A 20,261-nucleotide genomic window follows, 5' to 3' on the forward strand; every position below is an offset into this window, starting at 1 on the left:
GAATCTCTGGATGGAGCAACATGAATAGTTGATCTTCATCACGTTTTTCTCTCAGACATCAGTTTGAATTAATTATGTTTCTGATTTCTGCCTGCAGAGAAAATACTTTTCAAGGTTCTCAATGAGTTTGTGAAGAGAGTTTCTGAGGAAATCCTGAATCAGCTCCTTGATGGCCTTGAGGTAGATGGCATCTTTAAACGTTCAGAGAAAGAAGAAATTCTTCAAAAGAACCAAACCAGAGCAAACAAGGCCTGGGACACCATCGATGCTGTGATGAAGAAAGGACAGAGGGCCAGTAGATTAATGATCAAACGTCTTCTCAACATAGATCCTACTCTGTCCAGCCAGCTGAGTTTGTCCTCTGACTCCTCTGATTTAGGTTAGTCCCTTCACCAATCATGACTGGGTGGAAGTGAACTCATCCAACAGTGACTAATTTTAACAAAAATAAATGGAGCATTATGGTTGCACTCCACCTGCTGGGCTGTAGGTCAGAAACTATAGAAAAGTTTTCCTGTAGATTGGCAGGAGGCGACTCTTAGTGTGAAAACACTTTGAATGTTCAGCATGATGTTTGTAGTCCAGTTAATTTATTAACAAGCAAAGCGGCACCATAAATCTCCATGACTTGAATGTTTTATGATTTGAATGTTTCATGTTTCTTTTGAATGAAATCCTCCTCATGGTCTATAATTTGAATGAGTTCTTTGTTTAAACATCCTGATATGGAAACAATCAAATTAAAATTCAATCAATTGAGTCTTCATTTTTTCAAGTGTTTCATCTTGTGTTTTTATCTCTTTGTTCAGATTTTGATGATCGATGTCAACATGACCTCAAAGAGTCTCTTCTGGACACGTTCCAATCTATCTGTGAAGGCATTGCAATACATGGAGAGAAAACCTCTCTGAATGATATTTACACAGAGCTCTACATCTTAGAAGGAGGAACTACAGGGATCAACCAGGAACATGAGGTCAGACAGATTGAAACAACATCCAGTAATCAAGGAACAAAAATAAACCTGGAAGACGTCTTTAAACCCAACCCTGGTAGAAAGCAACGGATCAGAACCGTGCTGACCATGGGAGTAGCTGGCATTGGAAAAACACTGTTAACACAGAAGTTCACTCTGGACTGGGCTGAAGGCAGATCCAACCAGAACATCGACTTCATATTTCCATTCACTTTCAGAGAGCTGAATAACTTGAGAGAAGAAACTTTCAGCTTGGTGGAACTGATTTATCACTTCTTTGATCAAATTAAAGACACAGAAATCCGCAGCTTTAAAAAGTTTCAGGTTCTGTTCATCTTTGATGGTCTGGATGAAAGTCGACTTCCTCTGGACTTCAAGAAGAATCCTGTCCTGACTAACCCTTCAAAGTCCACCTCACTGGATGTTCTGCTGACAAACCTCATCACTGGGAAACTGCTTCCCTCTGCTCTCCTCTGGATAACCACACGACCTGCAGCAGCCAGTTTGATCCCAGATAACTCTATTGACAGGGCCATAGAGGTCAGAGGGTTCACTGACCCCCAGAAGGAGGAGTACTTCAGGAAGAGATTCAAAGATAAGGAGAAGGCCAGCAGGGTCATCGCCCACATCCAGAAATCAAAAAGTCTCCACATCATGTGCTACATCCCAGTTTTCTGCTGGATCACTGCTAAAGTTCTGGAGGAAATGATGAAGACCAGAGAGGGAGGAGAGCTGCCCAAGACCCTGACTGAGATGTATATAGTGTTCCTGCTGCTTCAGTTCACAATCAAGGAGGAAAAGTATAAAGAAGGAGCTGAAGAAGCTCTAGAGAACAAGAAGCTGATTGAGTCTCTAGGTAGTCTGGCTTTAGATCAGCTGCTGGAGGGATACTTGATCTTCTATGACAAAGACCTCAAACGGTGCGGCATCAACATCAAAGATGCTGCGTTGTTCTCAGGAGTTTTCACTCAGATGTTTAAAAAGGAGAGAGGAACGCACAACATCTCCGTCTACTCCTTTGTTCATCTGAGCATCCGGGAGTTTCTGGCTGCCATCTACATGCTCCACTGCTTCACCAGCAGGAGGTCAGAGGTGATCAAGACGTTCCTGGGAGAATACAAAGAAACATCTCTAGATGAGTTCATGAAGAAAGTCATGGAGAAATCCCTCAGCAGTAAAAATGGCCACCTGGACCTGTTTGTCCACTTCCTTCATGGTCTCACTGTGGAGTCCAACCAGAGACTCTTAGAAGATCTGCTGGCTCAGACAGAGAACAGTCCAGAAACCTTCCAGAGAATCATCACCAACCTGAAGGAGATGAACACTAACAGAATCTCTGCTGACAGAAGCATCAACATCTTCTACTGTCTGGTGGAGATGAACGACGTCTCATTTTATCAGGAGATCCAACGGCTGCTGGATTCAGGGAAGGAGCTCTCAGTGACTGATTGTTCAGCTCTGGCCTTCATGCTGCAGATGTCAGAGGTTCTGGATGAGTTGGACCTGGAGAAGTACAACACATCAGATGGTGGACGACTGAGACTGGCTCCAGCTGTGAGGAACTGCAGAAAAGCTTGGTGAGTCCAGATGTTTTCATTGTGTGAATGCTGCCTCAGCACTATTATCCTCTTGTTTCTTCTTCTTTCTTCAAGTTGATTCTGGAAGTTTTTGACCTTTAACCACTTCCTTCATCCTCTGGATGATTTCAGCCATTCAAACATCTAAACATTCAGTTCATCCAGCACAGCTGCAGCTTCTGGTTTTTAGACATTTTGATCTTTTTAAAATATTTAACTTTTTATCAGTTTTCAGGTTGAAATGAATAGAAAACCCTGAACTCTAGAAAATGTTTGTTTTCTCTAAGATCCAATCAGCCAGAGAGACGTTTTAAACTTTAATCTCCTCTTCACTCATTGAGCTGCTGCTCCATAATTCCCCCTTTAGGATCTTTGACTGTTTTTATTAAAAAATTGTTTAGATTTGATGGAAATTTGGACCATTAAAATAAACCATTGCATTAATTATAAACTTTGTGAACAGTGTTGATCTTCTTCATCCCGTCATCATCCTCACCTCTTCCTCCTCCTACTAGTTTCCTCTGAGTTTGTAACTGAGACCAAAATATGGTGATTTTTGTCTGGTTCCAGAAAAAGTCCTGATTTCTGTCAGATCCTCCCAAAGCTCTGAGAATCTGCTTCCAGAGCTGGAACCATTTTCCTCATCAGCTCTTCATCTGCAGCCTTTGTTGAAGCTGTTAGCTGTCCTCCATGAAGACCTGCAGAGACATGAGCTTTGCCTCTTTATACATCCCAGACTCATTAGTTCCTGGAGAACTTTCACTCCTTCACCATGAAGATGCTGCTGGACCCAAACGCTCCGTCTCCTCCAGGGGTTTTGCTCTTCAGCTCTTTAGGAGTTTAGCAACAATTTCTTCTTACATCCAAAACTTTGTTCCTCTGAGACGATGGACAGACCACTGCAGAGACATGAGCTTCACCTCTTTAGACATCCCAGCCTCTTTAGTTCCTGGAGAACTTTCACTGCTTCACCCACAACTGGGAGCATCATGTGTCTGGTCTGCTCCCAGTTTCCTCTGTGGCATTGTGATGGACCGAGTTGAAACTAAAGTGTTGTGTTTGAATGAAAAACAAATTGTGCATAAAAGTTACCGACTTCAAAGTGTGGCCATGGATTCTGCAATCACACACTCCCCCACTTTCTGATCTTCCCTCTGGCATTGAGAAAAGTAATCAGCAGTGGTGTTGTCTTTGCTGGGGATGTAGTGAACCTTAAATCGAAATGGCTGCATAGCAAGATACCATCTGGTGATTCTCCCATTCGTGTCCTTCATTCTTTCTAGCCATTGGAGGGCTCTGTGATCAGTCTGAAGTGTGAATTCTCTTCCTAGCAAATAAAATTTAAATGAATCAAGGGCCCATTTAATAGCCATGGCTTCCTTCTCCACAGTTGCGTATCGCCTCTCTCTTGGTAGCAGCTTGTGACTGATGTAGGCAACTAGATGTTGGTCCTCTGGTGGTCCCTGCAGAAGCACTGCCACAAGGCATCTTTCAGAATCATCAGTCTGCAACAAAAAGTCTTTTGCAAAATCCAGTGAATGCAAAACTGGATTCTTACTCCGAGATTGGCTAATGTCCTTAAAAATGTGAGAAACTTTTTCAGATTAATGAGAGAAAATTTCTGAGATGAATCTTAATTGCCTGTTTTTTTTCTTGCAAATATTTGGCTTTTGGGGCTCAGAAATGTCCTTGTATGTAAAAAATAATAATAATTTGAGTTGTAAAAATCACATTTTCAGATTAAAATTTCTAGAAAAATCATTGAAATTTCTAACTTTTGTCAAAAATGTTCTACTTTCCTAACAGAAATGTCTCAATTTTTTTTTCTGAAAAACTTGAGCTTAATCTCAACATTTGAATTTTTCTCTCAAATTTTTGACTTTTGGAGATCAGAAAACTCATTTATTCTAGGAAATTTCTGAAGGTAATCTCAGATGTTTTTTTTTCTGTCTACATTGTATTTTATCACTGTATCTTTAAAAACTGTAATGGAATCGTTTTTCGCATCACCAGTCATGTGACCGGATGTTACTACTGGCAGAAACAACAAAGACGACAAACAGGAAGTGCAAGGAGTGTGACGCATCGATGTTTTAATAACTTATTCACATGTGATTTTAACTGTTACTTATTCAATGGAAACTCTGTTATGCTTTTGTTTTGCATTTCCTTACATCCTGTGGGAACTATCCGCTGACTGTTTCATCTTTTTAACGGTTCTGTTTGCCACCTGCAGGTCCAGAGGAACAAGAGTAAATACCTGCAGCAGGCGGAGGAGGAGAGGAGGAGGAGGAGGAAGGACGAGCCCTCAGCCTTCGTGAGAAACCGAGCTTCCCGCCGCTCCGCCTACGCCTTCTCGCACACGCCCGGCTACGCCAACCTCATCTCGAGCGGCCAGAGCATCCGGCGGCGCGCGACGGCGCACGGCGGCGCCCAGGAGAGGCGGCGGCGGCCGGAGGTCGTCTGATCGGACGTCTGATCGGACGTCCGATCGGACGTCTGATCAGACGCCCGAGCGGAGCAAAGCTGCAGCAGGAGGATTTTATTTCTGCGGATGAGCCAGACAGGAAGTGACGGAGGAATCCCTCCCGGCGGGCTTCGCTCCGAACTAATGACTCGAAAACTCTCACCGAAGAGACGACCGCCGTTACCGGGGGTCAGAGGTCACCCGCGTGACTCACAATGTCGTTTAACTCAGGATTATTTTTAAATAGAGACTTATTTTTAGCAAGATGGCCGCCAGCGACTGACGGAAGCGGTTAGCGTTAGCGGCGTAGCCTAGCATCTACTGAACGCTTGGAGGAAACCAGCAGCTGCGTCGTTCTGCTGGTTCTGTCCGTTGAGCCCAAACCGGTCCTTCACCTGAACCTGCAGCATAAAATCTGATCTTATTACGTTTTATTCTAGTGGAGGTGGGATGTAAACTACTGTGAGGCGTTTGGTAGAAAGTTTTTCTGTCATGTAAAAAAAGTGAATGAGCTGAACCAGTTTGTAATCATCTGGAGGAGCTTCGTCCTCCTGAAGTGACTTTTAACCCGTTTCTCCTGATTGTCCTTCTTTACCTCATGTTTTACAGCTTTTCTGTGAAATTCTTCAGGATTTTATTAAAATGAACTCTGATGCTTCTCTTAGTCTTTTAATTTTTAACGTTTCTTAACTTTAATCACGTTGTTGTTGGAGGAAATGTGGATTCTGTCTCTGTGTCTCATGTTTACTTGGCTGAGATGTTTCTGTTTTCCAGGTTTGTCCTCAGATTCTGGGACATTTTAATCCAAACGGACGTTTCAGGTTCCGACATCCTGGATCCTCCTCATGATGATGGAGACGTGAACGGAGGGCCGACCTGCTAGCGGCTCCTTTATGTGATGCAGTTTTATCCTGTGGTTAATAAAAGCCAGCAGCACATTTAGCAACCTGAGTCACGTTTCATTTGGATTCAGGAAGTTGCTGAAGGTTACGGTTCAAATTACTCCTAAAAAATGAAAAAAAAAAGGTCTGGACACTTAATATTTTACTGTAATCTGATTTCATTAAAGGTTTACATTTGTGCAGCTTGACTGTATATTCTGGGTGTATTTGAAATTTATTGTAAAGGAATTCAATGAGAAGAATTAGTTGTGTCCCCTATGGAGCTCCGTAGATATATTTTTAAAATAAAAATACAGAAACTTCTTTACATAAATTGTCAATAATTAATCAAAAGTATTACTTAGGTTTTTAATTATTGCTTAACTTTTGATGAACTTCATTAGAAGGTGACATTTTAGTTTGAATAGCTTTAAAAAAAAAAAACTTTAGCTGAACCAGCACTAAGGTAAAAGTGCCACGTTGTTTTCCTCAGTATATTTCTGTTATGAATTCAACCTGCAGAGGGCAGTAGAGAGCAGTGGTCAGTGTTTTGGAGGTTAAATAAGTGCAGAGTAAAGAATAAAACTTATTTTCACGCATCATCTTGGTTTCTGCCACGCTAACTCTCTCTGTTAGACATCAGTGTTTCTTTTTGTTAAATCTATCATAGATGATGCATTTAAATATGTTTTTATCATGTTTCCTAATGACATCATTAAGATTACCAACAGTTAACGATAAGTCTGAACCGGAAGTGATGGGCGCCATCTTGGGAAAATAAACGACAGGTAAACCAGGACAAACTTAAACCTCCTAAATATTCCAACAGTTTCTTTATCCAGTGAAAACCATAAACTCAGTTCTGATACGTTGGTTGATGTTTTAATCAACTCCAGTTTAATCAACTGGTTTTATTTTTAGTAAATGTGAACTTTAAAATACTCCAGCTGAAAACTGTATGAGTATTTTCTGTTTTCCAGTTTTCAGGTTGAAAACATATCAGGGCATTGATTGAATTTAAATCAAAACATTTCTGATTCTGATCCAGTTGTTGTGAAAACAGGACAAACTTTCCTCAACACCAAACATCATTTTCACCTCCAGAGTCTGAAACTGACAGAAAAACAGCAAACAGAAGGAAACTGAACATGAAATGTGTTCATTTGAATTTCATAGATAGTGGAGACCCTGGAAGAGTTTGTGAGAGGAAAAATATATTTTCACTTAAAGCAGGAACAAAGTCATGAATCAGAAAAAGCTGTAGAGTTTTAATAAAACTGCAGATTAAGATTAAATCCTCTAGAGGGCGCCACATCTCCACCTCTGGACTGATTCCAACAGGAACAACTGGAAAATCCAGTAAACACTTAAGAGAAATACTCACTGAGTAAACACCCTGAGGATGAACTCTGACTCCTGCCTTCGTCTCCGACTGAAATCAAACTAACTCTGAACAAGGAGAACAGAGAGAGAACTGAGCAACTAGACGCTGAAACAGACTGCTGCAGGAGGAAAAACAAGCAAATCAAAGTGAAAGTAAGTTCAGAAAGTTTCTACAGGAGAGAAACTGACTTCCTGGTTTGACTTTCTGTCTGCTGTGATTTCAGCTTCACTCTGAGACAAAATGGCTTCCAGATCAGACGATGATCTCTGCTGTCCGGTCTGTCTGGAAATATTTAAGGATCCGGTTCTTCTGTCATGTAGCCACAGCTTCTGTAAGGAGTGTCTGCAGAAATACTGGAGAGAGAAACCAGGAAGAGAGTGTCCAGTTTGTAAAAGGAGATCTTCTAAAGATTATCCACCTTTAAGTCTGGCTCTGAAGAATCTGTGTGAGTCTTTCTTACAGCAGAGAAACCAAACAGCTTCAGAGGATCTCTGCTCTCTGCACTCTGAGAAACTCAAACTCTACTGTCTGGACCATCAGCAGCCAGTTTGTCTCGTCTGCAGAGATTCAGAAAAACACACCAACCACAGATTCAGGCCCATCGATGAAGCTGCTCAGCAACACAAGAAGAAGCTTCAGGAAACTCTGGAGCCTTTAAAGGAGAAGCTGGAGCTCAGGAAGAAAGTTCAGGAGGAGTTTGATCAGACAGCAGAACACCTGAAGGTCCAGGCCCGACACACAGAGAGGCAGATTAGGGAGCAGTTTAAGCAGCTTCATCAGTTTCTAGCAGAGGAAGAGGAGGCCAGGCTGGCTGCACTGAGGGAGGAAGAGGAGCAGAAGAGAGGGATGATGAAGGAGAAGATGGAGGCTCTGAGCAGAGAGATAGCAGCTCTTTCAGACACAGTCAGAGCCACAGAGGAGGAGCTGAGAGCTGCAGACGTCTCATTCCTGCACAACTACAAGGCTGCAGTGGAAAGAGTCCAGCGCTGCCCCCTGCTGGAGGATCCACAGCTGCCCTCAGGAGCTCTGATAGACCAGGCCAAACATCTGGGCAACCTGGCCTTCAACATCTGGAGCAACATGGAGACCATGGTGACCTACACTCCTCTGGTTCTGGACCCAAACACGGCTGGTACAGGACTCCATCTGTCTGAAGATCTGACCAATGGGAGGATAGGAGAGAAACAGCAGCTTCCTGATAATCCAGAGAGATTTGATTATTACTGGTCTGTTCTGAGTTCTGAGGGTTTTAACTCAGGGATCCACAGCTGGGATGTTGATGTTGGAGACAGTTCATTCTGGGTACTTGGTGTGATAGAAGAGTCTGTTCAGAGGAAGAGAAGCATAAAGTCTGGAAGGTTGGTTATATGGTTCTATTCAGGTGAATACTCAGCTCGTTCTCCTCCAGCTCCTTCCATTCGTCTCTCAGTCCAGAAGAATCTCCAGAGGATCAGAGTGAATCTGGACTGGGACAGAGGAAAACTGTCCTTCTCTGATCTGGATACTAACACACACATACACACCTTCACACACACCTTCACTGACAAGATGGTTCCATACTTCTCCACTGATAAAACATTAAAGATTTTACCGATGAAGATCTCAGTGATGAAGCAGCAGCTCTGATGATCTCAGCATGAAGAACAAAGTCCAGATAAAAACTTATTGATCGTATTGAAACTGTGAGTTTTAAAGAGGAAACTGGAAATGATCTGATCATCTGGAGATAATCTGATCATCTGGAGATGATCTGATCATCTTCTTCATCTCTGATCAGATTCATCTCCAGGCTGCTGGAAGCAGCAGGGCAGCGTTAATCTTTCTCATCTGACTCTTTAGTCTGAGTTCAGCTCTGATTCTAAAATCAGTCAGAGTGAGAGGTCCTGTTTTTTTGTTCATCTCTGGGTAATTATTTATTTTTATTGGGAACAGATTTATTAAAAAATTTGATTTTATTGAATATGTGAGCAAAAATGATCCAGGAATGTGTTTAGTTTACCAACTAAATATTTATTTTCCAAACTAAATATTTAATATTAAAAGTAGATATTTATTGTTCAAGCTACATATTTACCTTTTGAATTAAATATTTTGTTTATAACTCCAAGATTTATAAATGTATGAAAAACATGGTGAAAATATGACTTTAAATTATGATCATACATGAATAAACGATGCTGTTATTTTTTATAATGTAATGAATGATTTGTGGGAAGATTCAAGTTGTATTATTTACATTTACTCTTTTAATCAGTTAATATATTATTCCAGTGTCTTGTGATAAATAACTATGTGCTGAAGGTCAGTGTGAGGTCAGGGATGTCTGAGTCCAGGTGAAGGTTCGTTCCTACAAAGTTATTTTGTGCTTCAGCTAGAAAACAGACGTTTCACCTGCAGCTACAGAGGGAAGAGCTGAACAGAGTCTAGAGAAAAGTTATTGTGTGATGATTTGTTATTGTTATTGGTAATTAGTTATTGTATTTGGTCTCTGGATGATGTTCTGAGATCCCAAAGATATATCTTTGTATCCTTGTATTGAATAAATCAGACTAATTTTACCTCACTGACTCTTTGTGCTGCTTTAATCCTTTGCATAAGGATGTAAGGGAGATTTACTGATCTTAGTTTGGTGTTTCCTCCCGGTTCTTGTGAAGGATTTATGGATTTGCAGTCCTGATCACTGCAGATCCAACTCTGAGGGTCGACCCGATAAATCAGGAGAGCAGAAACCTGTTGCAGTTGAAACTGTCTAATCCTGCAGGTTGAGCTCAATAAAGCAAGAGTGTTTGTATCTGAGGCATCGTTCAACAGTAACTAAGGTAGTTACCGAACCAGCTAACCCTCCTCATATGTATTCTACCTCATATATTGACAGGTCTGCTTTTTGGCATGGATGAGGGGTAAGGGGTCAACGGAGAAGGGGTGGTGGGTGGACGAGAGGTCATGGAGGAAGGAGCAGATCACCACGGGACAGCAGGAAGACGCCTGATATGTCTGTGGCCCCAAACCAGCAGTTGTACCCATCAAAGGGGAAGCAGAAGATGTTTTGCTGCTCCTCATCCTCAGGCAGCACCCAGAGAGCAGTGTGCAGCAGGACAATGGGAAGAGAACTGGTTACAATGACCCCCCACAGAGAGGCCATGATATCAGGGCCATGGCGGACCCCATGGTGTCCTTGAAGTTCAGTAATGATGACCTGGAGTTACCTATTAAACCCTCAACGTTACGCCTTCACCTGATGAACTGTCCAATTAAGCCACCTCTGTAGCAGGCTTCTCTGGGGAAACAGACTCTGCCAGTGACTCGGCCCTTCATCACCCAGACTGTGGAACATCCTTTTGTTTGCTCTGCCACAGCGCCAGGTAATTTACTGGGACTAGACCTCATCACATTGGGAGCAGCCATCTTGTGCAGTGCTGATGGTTTGACAGTTTCTCTCCCAGATGGAAATGTTTTACCCTGTGATTCTGTCAGAACTTTTGGACAGTATTTTTCCAGCCTGTGGAGGCCCAGTATTCAGACATGTGATCAGAGACCATCCAGCACACAGGCATCCTCTCTGCCTACCTGAGGTGGAAACCCTGGGTTCCTACCCTCCAGGTCTGCCTCATGTCACCCTCTTCTATGGCAGCACAGATTACAGACGGATTGGTACCAGGAGAAACTCCAGGAGGAGCTGAGAGGTAAACCATGGTGTATTCTTTGACAGAACGTGTCACTGAGGGGTTGGCTGCAGCTGCCTCACTACCAACTGAGCAACTGTAGCATGATGTCAGATGAAGCGTCTCCTGGGCCTTACAGCCTGAGTATGAAGTGAAAGAGCTGGGAGGAGCAGCTACAAGTTATCCCAGCTTCACAAATTGTTTCCTTTGTCCAAAGCAGCTTCTAGTTTAATGCTTCCCCCCTAATCTCAGACGTTTCCAGTGTTAGTAAGATGTCATGATTGATGGCATCAAAGGCTGTTTTCAGATCTACAAATAAGCCAATTGCAAATTTCCTTTTATAAAACTGTCTATGATTTCTTCTGTTAATGTCATTCAGCTTCATGCTGTACTTAATATATTTTTCTTCATAAATTGGCTTTAATTGAGCTCAGTTTGACAGAGAGACTTTAATATTGTAAGTTTGTTGTTTTAACTCGTTCATCAATATTTTTTATCTTCAACATATTTTTGCAGTCTAAGCAAATGAAGATGAAAGAGGAAGCAAGAGAAATCAGGTGTTTGGAAACTAAAGACTTTATGTCTCACAAGAAGCTCTGACTCCACCAGATCACCAACCAGCTCTAAGGATGAACCTTCACATCGTCTTCATGGTGGAAGGAGTTTTTCTTACTGAGCAGCTGGCTACATTTATTGCTGACTATTATTTTCTACTTCTAACATAAACAGGTAAAGACGACACCCAGAAATGTTTTTCCACCTGAGGCATCTGGTCCCAATCATCATCAGTTCTGATGATGTCACATACATGGCGAGTCCACAACATCTTAAAATTGTAATCTTACTTTTTTCTTTGCTGTTTTCTGTACTTTTTTAAATACAAATACTTTCTCTGTTTAATTGCTCTATTGTTCTTTTTTGCAGGTTTCTGTAAAGTCCAGTGAACTGGAATGTTCTGTCGCTGATCCTCGCTGTTCTTAGGGAGGAGAAATGTTGTCTGCAGTAATATTGGAATACTGTGACATTGAATTAAAACAATGCTCTGTCCTTGGTGAAACAGTTTTCACATGTCCTGGTAAGTTTGGCCCCCCACCATCTTCAAATCAGACAAAAACGGTGTCAAACGTTTGTGCAGCCAAAATGGGGGCCAACTTCACTCTGGTTCTCGGTCATCAAATCACTACGTTGCCTGTAGGAATTGTTAATGTCCAGCAGGTGTCAGTATTGAGTGACACAGTATCGACACAGAATGGAAAAACTTTTGCTTTGGGTCGAAACGATACATGATGCCTCATCTACCCATCACTACCAGGTGGCATAAACTTGTGGAGAGGAAAAATATATTTTCACTTAAAGCAGAAACAAAGTCATGAATCAGAAAAAGCTGTAGTGTTTTAATAAAACTGCAGATTAAGAGAAAATCCTCTAGAGGGCGCCACATCTACGCTTAAAGACTGATTCCAATGGGAACATCTGGGAAAAACCAGGAAACAGTTCAGAGATAAAAACTTAATGAGTAAACACCCTGAGGATGAACTTTACACCTGAGGATGAACTCTGACTCCTGCCTTCGTCTCCGACTGAAATCAGACTAACTCTGAACAAGGAGAACAGAGAGAGAACTGAGCAACTAGACGCTGAAACACAGACTGCTGCAGGAGGAAAAACAAGCAAATCAACGTGAAAGTAAGTTCAGAAAGTTTCTACAGGCGAGAAACTGACTTCCTGGTTTGACTTTGCTGTGATTTCAGCTTCACTCTGAGACAAAATGGCTTCCAGCTAAAATATTTGCAAAGATAAATAGTACAGAGAATCTAAATAATAAAGAAAAAATAGGACATGAAATAACAATACAGATAAATATTGAATTGCTTAATAATGATAAATAATATGATGATTTTGTTAATATGAAGTTTTCTTTGTTAGAATTAAATAAAACTCTGAGGATTTCTAGTAAATCAACTCCTGGTAATGATCAAATCAGTTACAATATGTTAAATAATCTTAGTGATGTGAGTAAAGAAATGTTATTAGAATTGTATAAGAAGATGTGGGAGGAAGGGATTTTACCTGATGAATGGAAAAAATATATTATTCCTATTTGTAAACCTGGCAAAGATCCAAATTCAGCTGAAAGTTACAGACCAAGAGCTCTAACATCATGTTTAGGTAAAATTATGGGAAAAAAAGGGTAAATAATAGATTATTTGACTTTTTAGAATCTAAGGAGAAGATTAAATCTCATCAATTTGGATTTAGAAAAGGCAGAAGTACAATAGATCCAGCATATTGTCTGGAACATGAAATTAGACGGACCCAGATTAATAGAGAGAGAGAGTGATAGCAGTAAAAGGATTATGACATGTTGTGGAAAGAAGAGCTGTGGGTTAAATTAAACAAATAGGTATAAAGGGATAGATTATATAGGTGGATAAAAATATTTAACTGAAATAAATATTAGAGATAAAATAGGTGGAGAAATAAGTTCAAAGTATCAAGTTGAAAATGGAACTCCCCAAGGCAGTGTTATAAGCCCTGTGATATTTATTATAATGATTAGTGATATTTTTAGTTGTATAGATAAATCCTTTGGTGTTTCATTATTTGCAGATGACGGCATCATTTGGAAGAGGTAAACAATACTAAATTTATAAATAGGAAACTACAAGAAGCCTTAAATAGTGTAGAAGGCTTTAGAATGGAGATTTAGATTCTCCACATTAAAGTCTAAATGTGTTGTTTTTACAAATAGAAAGTTAAATATTAATGTGAGTCTTAAATTACATGGAGATGTTATAGAAAGGACAGATCAGATTAAATATTTGGGTATGTGGCTTGATAAAAAACTTACATGGAAAATACATGTAGATAAAATAATTGAAAAAGGTAAAAAGAAATTTAAATATAATGAGATGTTTGAGGCAAAGAGTGGGGAGCTGACAGGAAAGATTTAAACACAATTTATATTGGACTAATTAGATCAATTTTTGATTGTGGATGTATTTGATACAATTCAGCTTCAAGTAGTTTATTAAAATAGATAGAATACAATATCAGGCATTAAGACTTTGTTTAGCCATGAAAACCACTCCAGTTTCAGCTCTACAGGCTGAGATGGTGAGATGCCTCTGGATATTTAAGGATCCGGTTCTTCTGTCATGTAGCCACAGCTTCTGCAGAAACACTGGAGAGAGAAACCAGGAAGAGAGTGTCCAGTTTGTGAAAGAAGAGATCATCCACCTGTTAATCTGGCTCTGAAGAATCTGTGAGTCTTTCTTCCAGCAGAGAGCAGAAATCAAGCCATGACAGCACATGAAGCGGCCGACCTGCAGAGGCACCAGCAGTCTGATTGGTGCTCTCCCTGCTCAATGCATCAGTTATAAAAACTACAAACCATCTTTCTTTCAGGAAAAATTCTGCCCTGCCAGTAAAATTCTCACTGCAGAAGAGACGGTTGAAGTCTGGTTTATTGAAAAATACATATATTTAAATATATATATTTTATTTTTAATAAAAACAAAAACACACAATGCAGGTTTTCTGGGGAAAACCCTGATATTGTATTAGCCATTCAGCAAGTACTTTTACTTTTAATACTTGAAGTATTTTTAAAAGCCAGTATTTTCTCACTTTTAGTCAAGTCAAAACGTTGACGTGGTACTTCTACTAGAGTTCATTTTTATCTATTTGTACTTTAACATTGCTTGAGTACTTTGTCCTCCACTGCTGGGAGCAGACGAGGTAAATGGTGAGAAACACAAATCATTCAATCAATCAATAAAATTTTATTTGTATAGCACATTTCAGCAGCAAGGCATTTCAAAGTGCTTTACATAATTAAAATACAAACAGCATGTGACATTGAATAAACAGAAAGACAAAGATTTTTTTTTTTGGAAAACAAAAAGGTTAAAAAGATAAAAACATTAAAACCCATACCCCTAGACGGTTGGTACAACAATAACAGATCTTTAATGTATTGTGGTGCTAAACCGTTCAGTGATTTATAAACTAACATCAGTATTTTAAAGTGTATTCTCTGAGCTAGAGGGAGCCAGAGGAGGGACTTTAAACCTGGTGTTATGTGCTCTATCTTCCTGGTTTTAGTGAGAACAGCAGCAGCAGCTTCTGGATCAGCTGCAGCTGTTTGATTGATTTATTAGTCAGACCTGTGAAGACGCTGTTGCAGTAATCATTGCGGCTAAAGATAAACGCATTGATTAGTTTCTCTAGATCTGAGACATCAGTCCTCTAATCCTGGAGATGTTCTTCAGGTGATAGAAGGCCGACTTTGTGACTGTTTTAATGTGGCTCTGAAGGTTCAGGTCAGAGTCCATCACTACTCCCAGGTTTCGGCCTGATCGCTGGTCTTCAGTTGTAATAACTGAAGCTCTGCATTGATTCTGGTTATCAATGTAAATACGAGCTTAGGTCTTACTGAAGATGATGATGAGTCTGCTGAGTGGATCCAGAGTCTCCGTGTGGGGAAAGAAAGATCCGTGGAGAACGCTGCAGCAGGGAGGATGTTTCCTTTGGGCTCAGAGTTTCTTTGCAGTCCAGTTCTCTGGACTTGGGGAATCAGGTAGTCCTTTCTCTTTGAGCTATATTCTCTCCATGACATCATAGCTTTCCTTGTTGTGACACGCCTCCTCCAGACTGAAGGTGGTGACTGCAATGCATTCTGGGATTGATATGAATGAGACCAGAGTGAGAGCATCAGCTCTGATGTTTCCTGAGTTTCCTTCATGTTGCTGTGTGACTGAACTGTGGTTTGGTTGGTAGATATGAGTTACTGAGGTAGCAGACACTGGTCTGCTGTGTGAATGTTTTGCTCAATCTGATTGGCTGGTTTTAATTAAACCTAACATCAGGTAATATGACCTGAAGCAGTGGTTTCTGTTCTTCAGATTTGGTTCCTGAACATTTGCATCTCAAAGCTCCTGGTGGAATAAATTTGCTGTTTCTCCAACCCAGCAGTACCAAAGGATTGTATTGCATAATGTGACCTGATGACATGAAACCAGAGATGTTTGGTTGATACTGAAAGAAGACTGAAGGCCTTCAGTCTTCATGTTGGCTCTGCCAGATAAATCATGAAACCAGTTCATGAAACCTGGACCTCTAGTTCAGCAGAAACTGGTCTGCTGTCTGGACCTCAGGTTGTTCATCATTTCTTTCAGTTCATATAATCTGTTTCTGTCTGTGCAGGTGAACCGCAGACTGCTGAACACCAAGAACCACAAACTGCTAAACACCAAGAACCACAGACTGCTAAACACCAAGAACCACAGACTGCTGAACACCAAGAACCACAGACTGTTGAACACCAAGAACCACAGACTGCTGAACACCAAGAACCACAGACTGCTGAACACCAAGAACCACAGACTGCTAAACACCAAGAACCACAGACTGCTAAACACCAAGAACCACAGACTGCTGAACACCAAGAACCACAGACTGTTGAACACCACAGAACCACAGACTGCTGAACACCAAGAACCACAGACTGCTGAACACCACAGAACCACGGACTGCTGAACACCACAGAACCACGGACTGCTGAACACCACAGAACCACTGACTGCTGAACACCACAGAACCACGGACTGCTGAACACCAAGAACCACAGACTGCTGAACACCAAGAACCACAGACTGCTGAACACCACAGAACCACAGACTGCTGAACACCAAGAACCACAGACTGCTGAACACCACAGAACCACAGACTGCTGAACACCAAGAACCGCAGACTGCTCAACACCAAGAACCACAGACTGCTGAACACCAAGAACCGCAGACTGCTCAACACCCTCAAAGAAAACAGAACCGCAGGAAATGGCTTTAAACCCACGGAGAAGATGGAGCAAACAGCTTCCACCTGAGCTGTGTGAACTGATGAATGAACTGATAGCAGAAGCACCTTCATTCATTCAGCTGTTTGACCAACATGAACCTGAGATGAGAGATATTGTAAAAAGGTTCAAAGAGATTTCAGAAGAAGTGAAAAACATGCAGGTGAAGGTGAACACAGTCAGACCAGCAGCAGCTGTGGTTGGAGGCGTAGGATTGTGTCTTGCTGTTTTCACTGGAGGGTTGAGTTTAGTTGCTGCTGGTCTTGCTGCTGCAGTTCCTGTTGTTGGAACAAATGTGACCAAAATTTATGTAGAGAGACAAAAGGCTAAGGAAGGTGAGGAGCTGGGGAAACGATTCATGGAGATAATCAAACCTCTGACAGAAAAGCTGGAAGAGATAAAGAGCACATGTGAAAAGTTGGAGGAAGAATCATCTGTAGTTCTGGCGAACTATGCTCTGAGAGACGTGGAGCATTTTCTGGTTCTGCTTTCAAAGGTGAAAGAGCTCAAGGAGATGAGTGTAGGCATGTTGTTTGTACTGGTTTTAGTGCAGAATATGATTCTTACACTGATAGCACTGTTGAGTGTCTTTTCAACTCCTGAAGCAGATGAAAAACTGAGACAGGCCATCATAGCCTCAGCTGATCAGAGTGAGAAAATTACTGAAGATTTTGTAAAGATGAAGGAAAAACTCAGAGAGTTTACAGGAGAATAATCAGACCCTGATGAGCCTGGAGATGTTCTGGTTTCTTATAATTACCTTTTTATTGTATTTTACAGCTACAGATTCTGTGGAGTTTGATTATGAAAACATAAAGTATGAAATAAGCTCTTCAGATCAGCACAGGACAACTGTCCTTCACATGTAAATACTGTAAATATTACAGTAATATCTGTTTATTAACCAGATTGCTGAGTTCACAGACTATCAGGCTTTTTAAAATGTTTTATTAAAACTGACATTCAATGTCTCTGAAACAGATCATTTCATGTTTTCACCTTTTAAAATTATGTGAGATTTTAGTTTATATTCTGATCATGTAATCAAATAAAGTTCTTGGAATAATTTATCTGGTCAGCTTCTTTCTTTACTTCTCTGTAAGTTTGTTTCCGCCTCCACCACTAGGGGCGCTGTTGATGACGTTTCCTCAGAGAAAGACGGTTAGAGGTGCAGAAGAAGTCTGGCTCTTACTGCTAAAACCTAAGAACGAGGAAAGACAGGATGACATCAGCCCTGTTGTCATCAAGAGAAATTAAAGAGAAAATTGGAGATGTTGAAATGGTGAAGATTCTGAGAGATGGAAATTTATTGGTAGCTTGTAAAAAAGAGCAAAAAATAAAAAAAGTCTTCAAATGTGGATATCTGTGAAAAGGCTTGGAGAAAAAAATCACATAAGATACAAAATTTGAGTGATTTATGGAATCATTCTAGATGATAGAAGATGCAAAAGTGAAGAACTTGAAGAGATTATTAGAAACAACAAATTGAGAAAAAGCAGGGAGTTTGTCCATCCTTACTGAGTCTGAAGCAAATTGCCAAAAAACATTAAAATAGATTGTCTCAGTTTTCAGGTCAGATCTTATATCCCTCCATCACTTCAGTGTTTCAATTGTCAAAGGTCACATAGCAGCAGTCAGTAAAGGGAAGCAGAGATGTCTAAAATGTGGTGAAGATCATAAATTAGAACAATGTAAAGAAGAAAAATGCTGTAACTGTGGAGGGAAACATAGTTACATGCGGAGGATGTGAGGTAAAGAAGAGGGCAAAAGAAACCATACAGATTAAAATGACTAAAAACACAAGCAGCAGTTAAAAAAGTGAAGGAAAAGAAAACAAGAGAGATTGAACAAACACAGAGTCAAAGCAAAGATCAGGCAGAAGAAAATGTCACAATATCAGTAGAAAAACTAATATTATTCATAGCCTCTGTTATCAACTGCAGTGACCAAGCAGCACAAAACTGAGGAGAATAATAGTGAGAGGAGCTGAAAGGTTTGGGCTTAAAGAGGCATCATGGGAGAACATAAATAAAAATGTGGAGGTAGATGGGAGACGAGGACCAATAAAATAGTTCATGTTACAATAAATGCTAGAAGTTTAATCACTAACTTACAGGAACTTAAAGGTTATATTGAAGAACAACCAGAAATTATTTGTGTTCAGGAAACATAAAAACAACATTATATTTTGTGATTAATGGATATGACAGGAAGGGATATAAATAATAAATATTTATTATTTATTCATAATAAATAAATATATCATATTAATATATAAGTAATAATGACAGAATTTTTTTTAAATTGAAAAAATGCATCAAGTTTCAGATGCATTTTTTATTCAAATTCTGATGGCAAATATTTACTTCCATAACTGGGTTTCATTGAAGTTCTGAGAAGTGAAACGGGGAACCGGACACAATGTCCTTCACCAGCAGGTGGCAGTAAAGTCCCTGTAAGTTGGTTGCCGTCCGTCTTCAGACGGTAAAAGAAGAGGATGAACTTTCCCGGTGCTCCGGTCCAAGTGACGGTAAGCAAGCAGAGAAATCCTGTTCTGTTACTTCCAGATGTTTCCTAACCGTGTAGTTTATATCACACCACATCAGTATTTATTCATTTATGTAGTTTGTGATTTATTTAAGCAGTTTTATCTGGGTCACGTTGCTGCACCAGACAATACCAATGCACGTTGGCATCACAGCTAACAAGCTAGCTACTTGACGCCATCTTGGCTAGTTTCGTAATGCGGTTTGATTCTGGGTTAATTTCACCCTTTGCAGTCGGTTTTCATGGCGGTTAAAATAACTAGTCAGTAGCTAAGCAAGGCGGATAGCATTGCTTTTGTTCACAACATTTAGCATATTCATTTAGTAATAAGTTACATGGGAGGTTCCTGGTTCTGTATAATGTATTTTAGTTGGTGTTTTGTTAACTGCTTTTTCTCTGGCAGGTCAAAGGCTTCATCAGGGAGATATCAGTGCAGTTTCCCTGGAAATCCCTCCATGTTAAAGGAGCACAAAGCGTTACTGTCTCTGCTGGATCGACCCATAAACAAGTGAGAACAAGACGACTAAAGGGTTGTTGTTATCTTGATAGAAAGGTGAACATTTTGAGAGTACGCTGTGTGCAGTGTCATGTTAACAAGATCATAAAATTCATCCTTCTGACTTTTTAAAACCTGTTTTTAGAGCAGTTCCTTGACATGATTCACTCATAAGTATGAACACATCTTCACAGAAATAGCTCTACAGACATGTAGTTAAGATATTTTTCCCTTTTCCCCAGAAAGACTCAAATCTATTGTTCCAGGTAAGAGGTAACAGAAATGTCCCTCCTCAGTCTCAGAGTTGCAGCTTTGTCCTCCATTAAGTTGACAGTCTTCAGCTCTGGATCCATTGTTCCAGGGCAGGTGGATGTGGTTTCAGCCAGTTTGCAGTAATAACCTGATGAGCAATTA

General features: G+C 40.5%; 1 protein-coding gene and 1 long non-coding RNA gene across 2 annotated transcripts in view; one reads left to right on the top strand and one right to left on the bottom strand.

The window, feature by feature from the left end:
- LOC145554029 (uncharacterized) overlaps nt 1-20,261 on the bottom strand; it is a 217,841-nt gene that overhangs the window by 38,573 nt on the left and 159,007 nt on the right. The window lies entirely within an intron of this gene.
- On the top strand, nt 7,483-9,009 carry LOC145554318 (nuclear factor 7, ovary-like). The gene has a single exon (XM_081613875.1). The coding sequence runs from the start codon at nt 7,526-7,528 to the stop codon at nt 8,909-8,911; it is 1,386 nt and encodes a 461-aa protein (XP_081470001.1). The 5' UTR covers nt 7,483-7,525; the 3' UTR covers nt 8,912-9,009.

Source organism: Poecilia reticulata, chromosome 12 (assembly GCF_904066995.2).
Source record: "Poecilia reticulata chromosome 12, P_reticulata-male-v2, whole genome shotgun sequence".
Taxonomy (NCBI): domain Eukaryota; kingdom Metazoa; phylum Chordata; class Actinopteri; order Cyprinodontiformes; family Poeciliidae; genus Poecilia; species Poecilia reticulata.

Bases quoted from the DNA above. Each gene is read 5' to 3' on its own strand.
- LOC145554318 (XM_081613875.1), top strand. From the start codon at position 7,526: ATGGCTTCCAGATCAGACGATGATCTCTGCTGTCCGGTCTGTCTGGAA.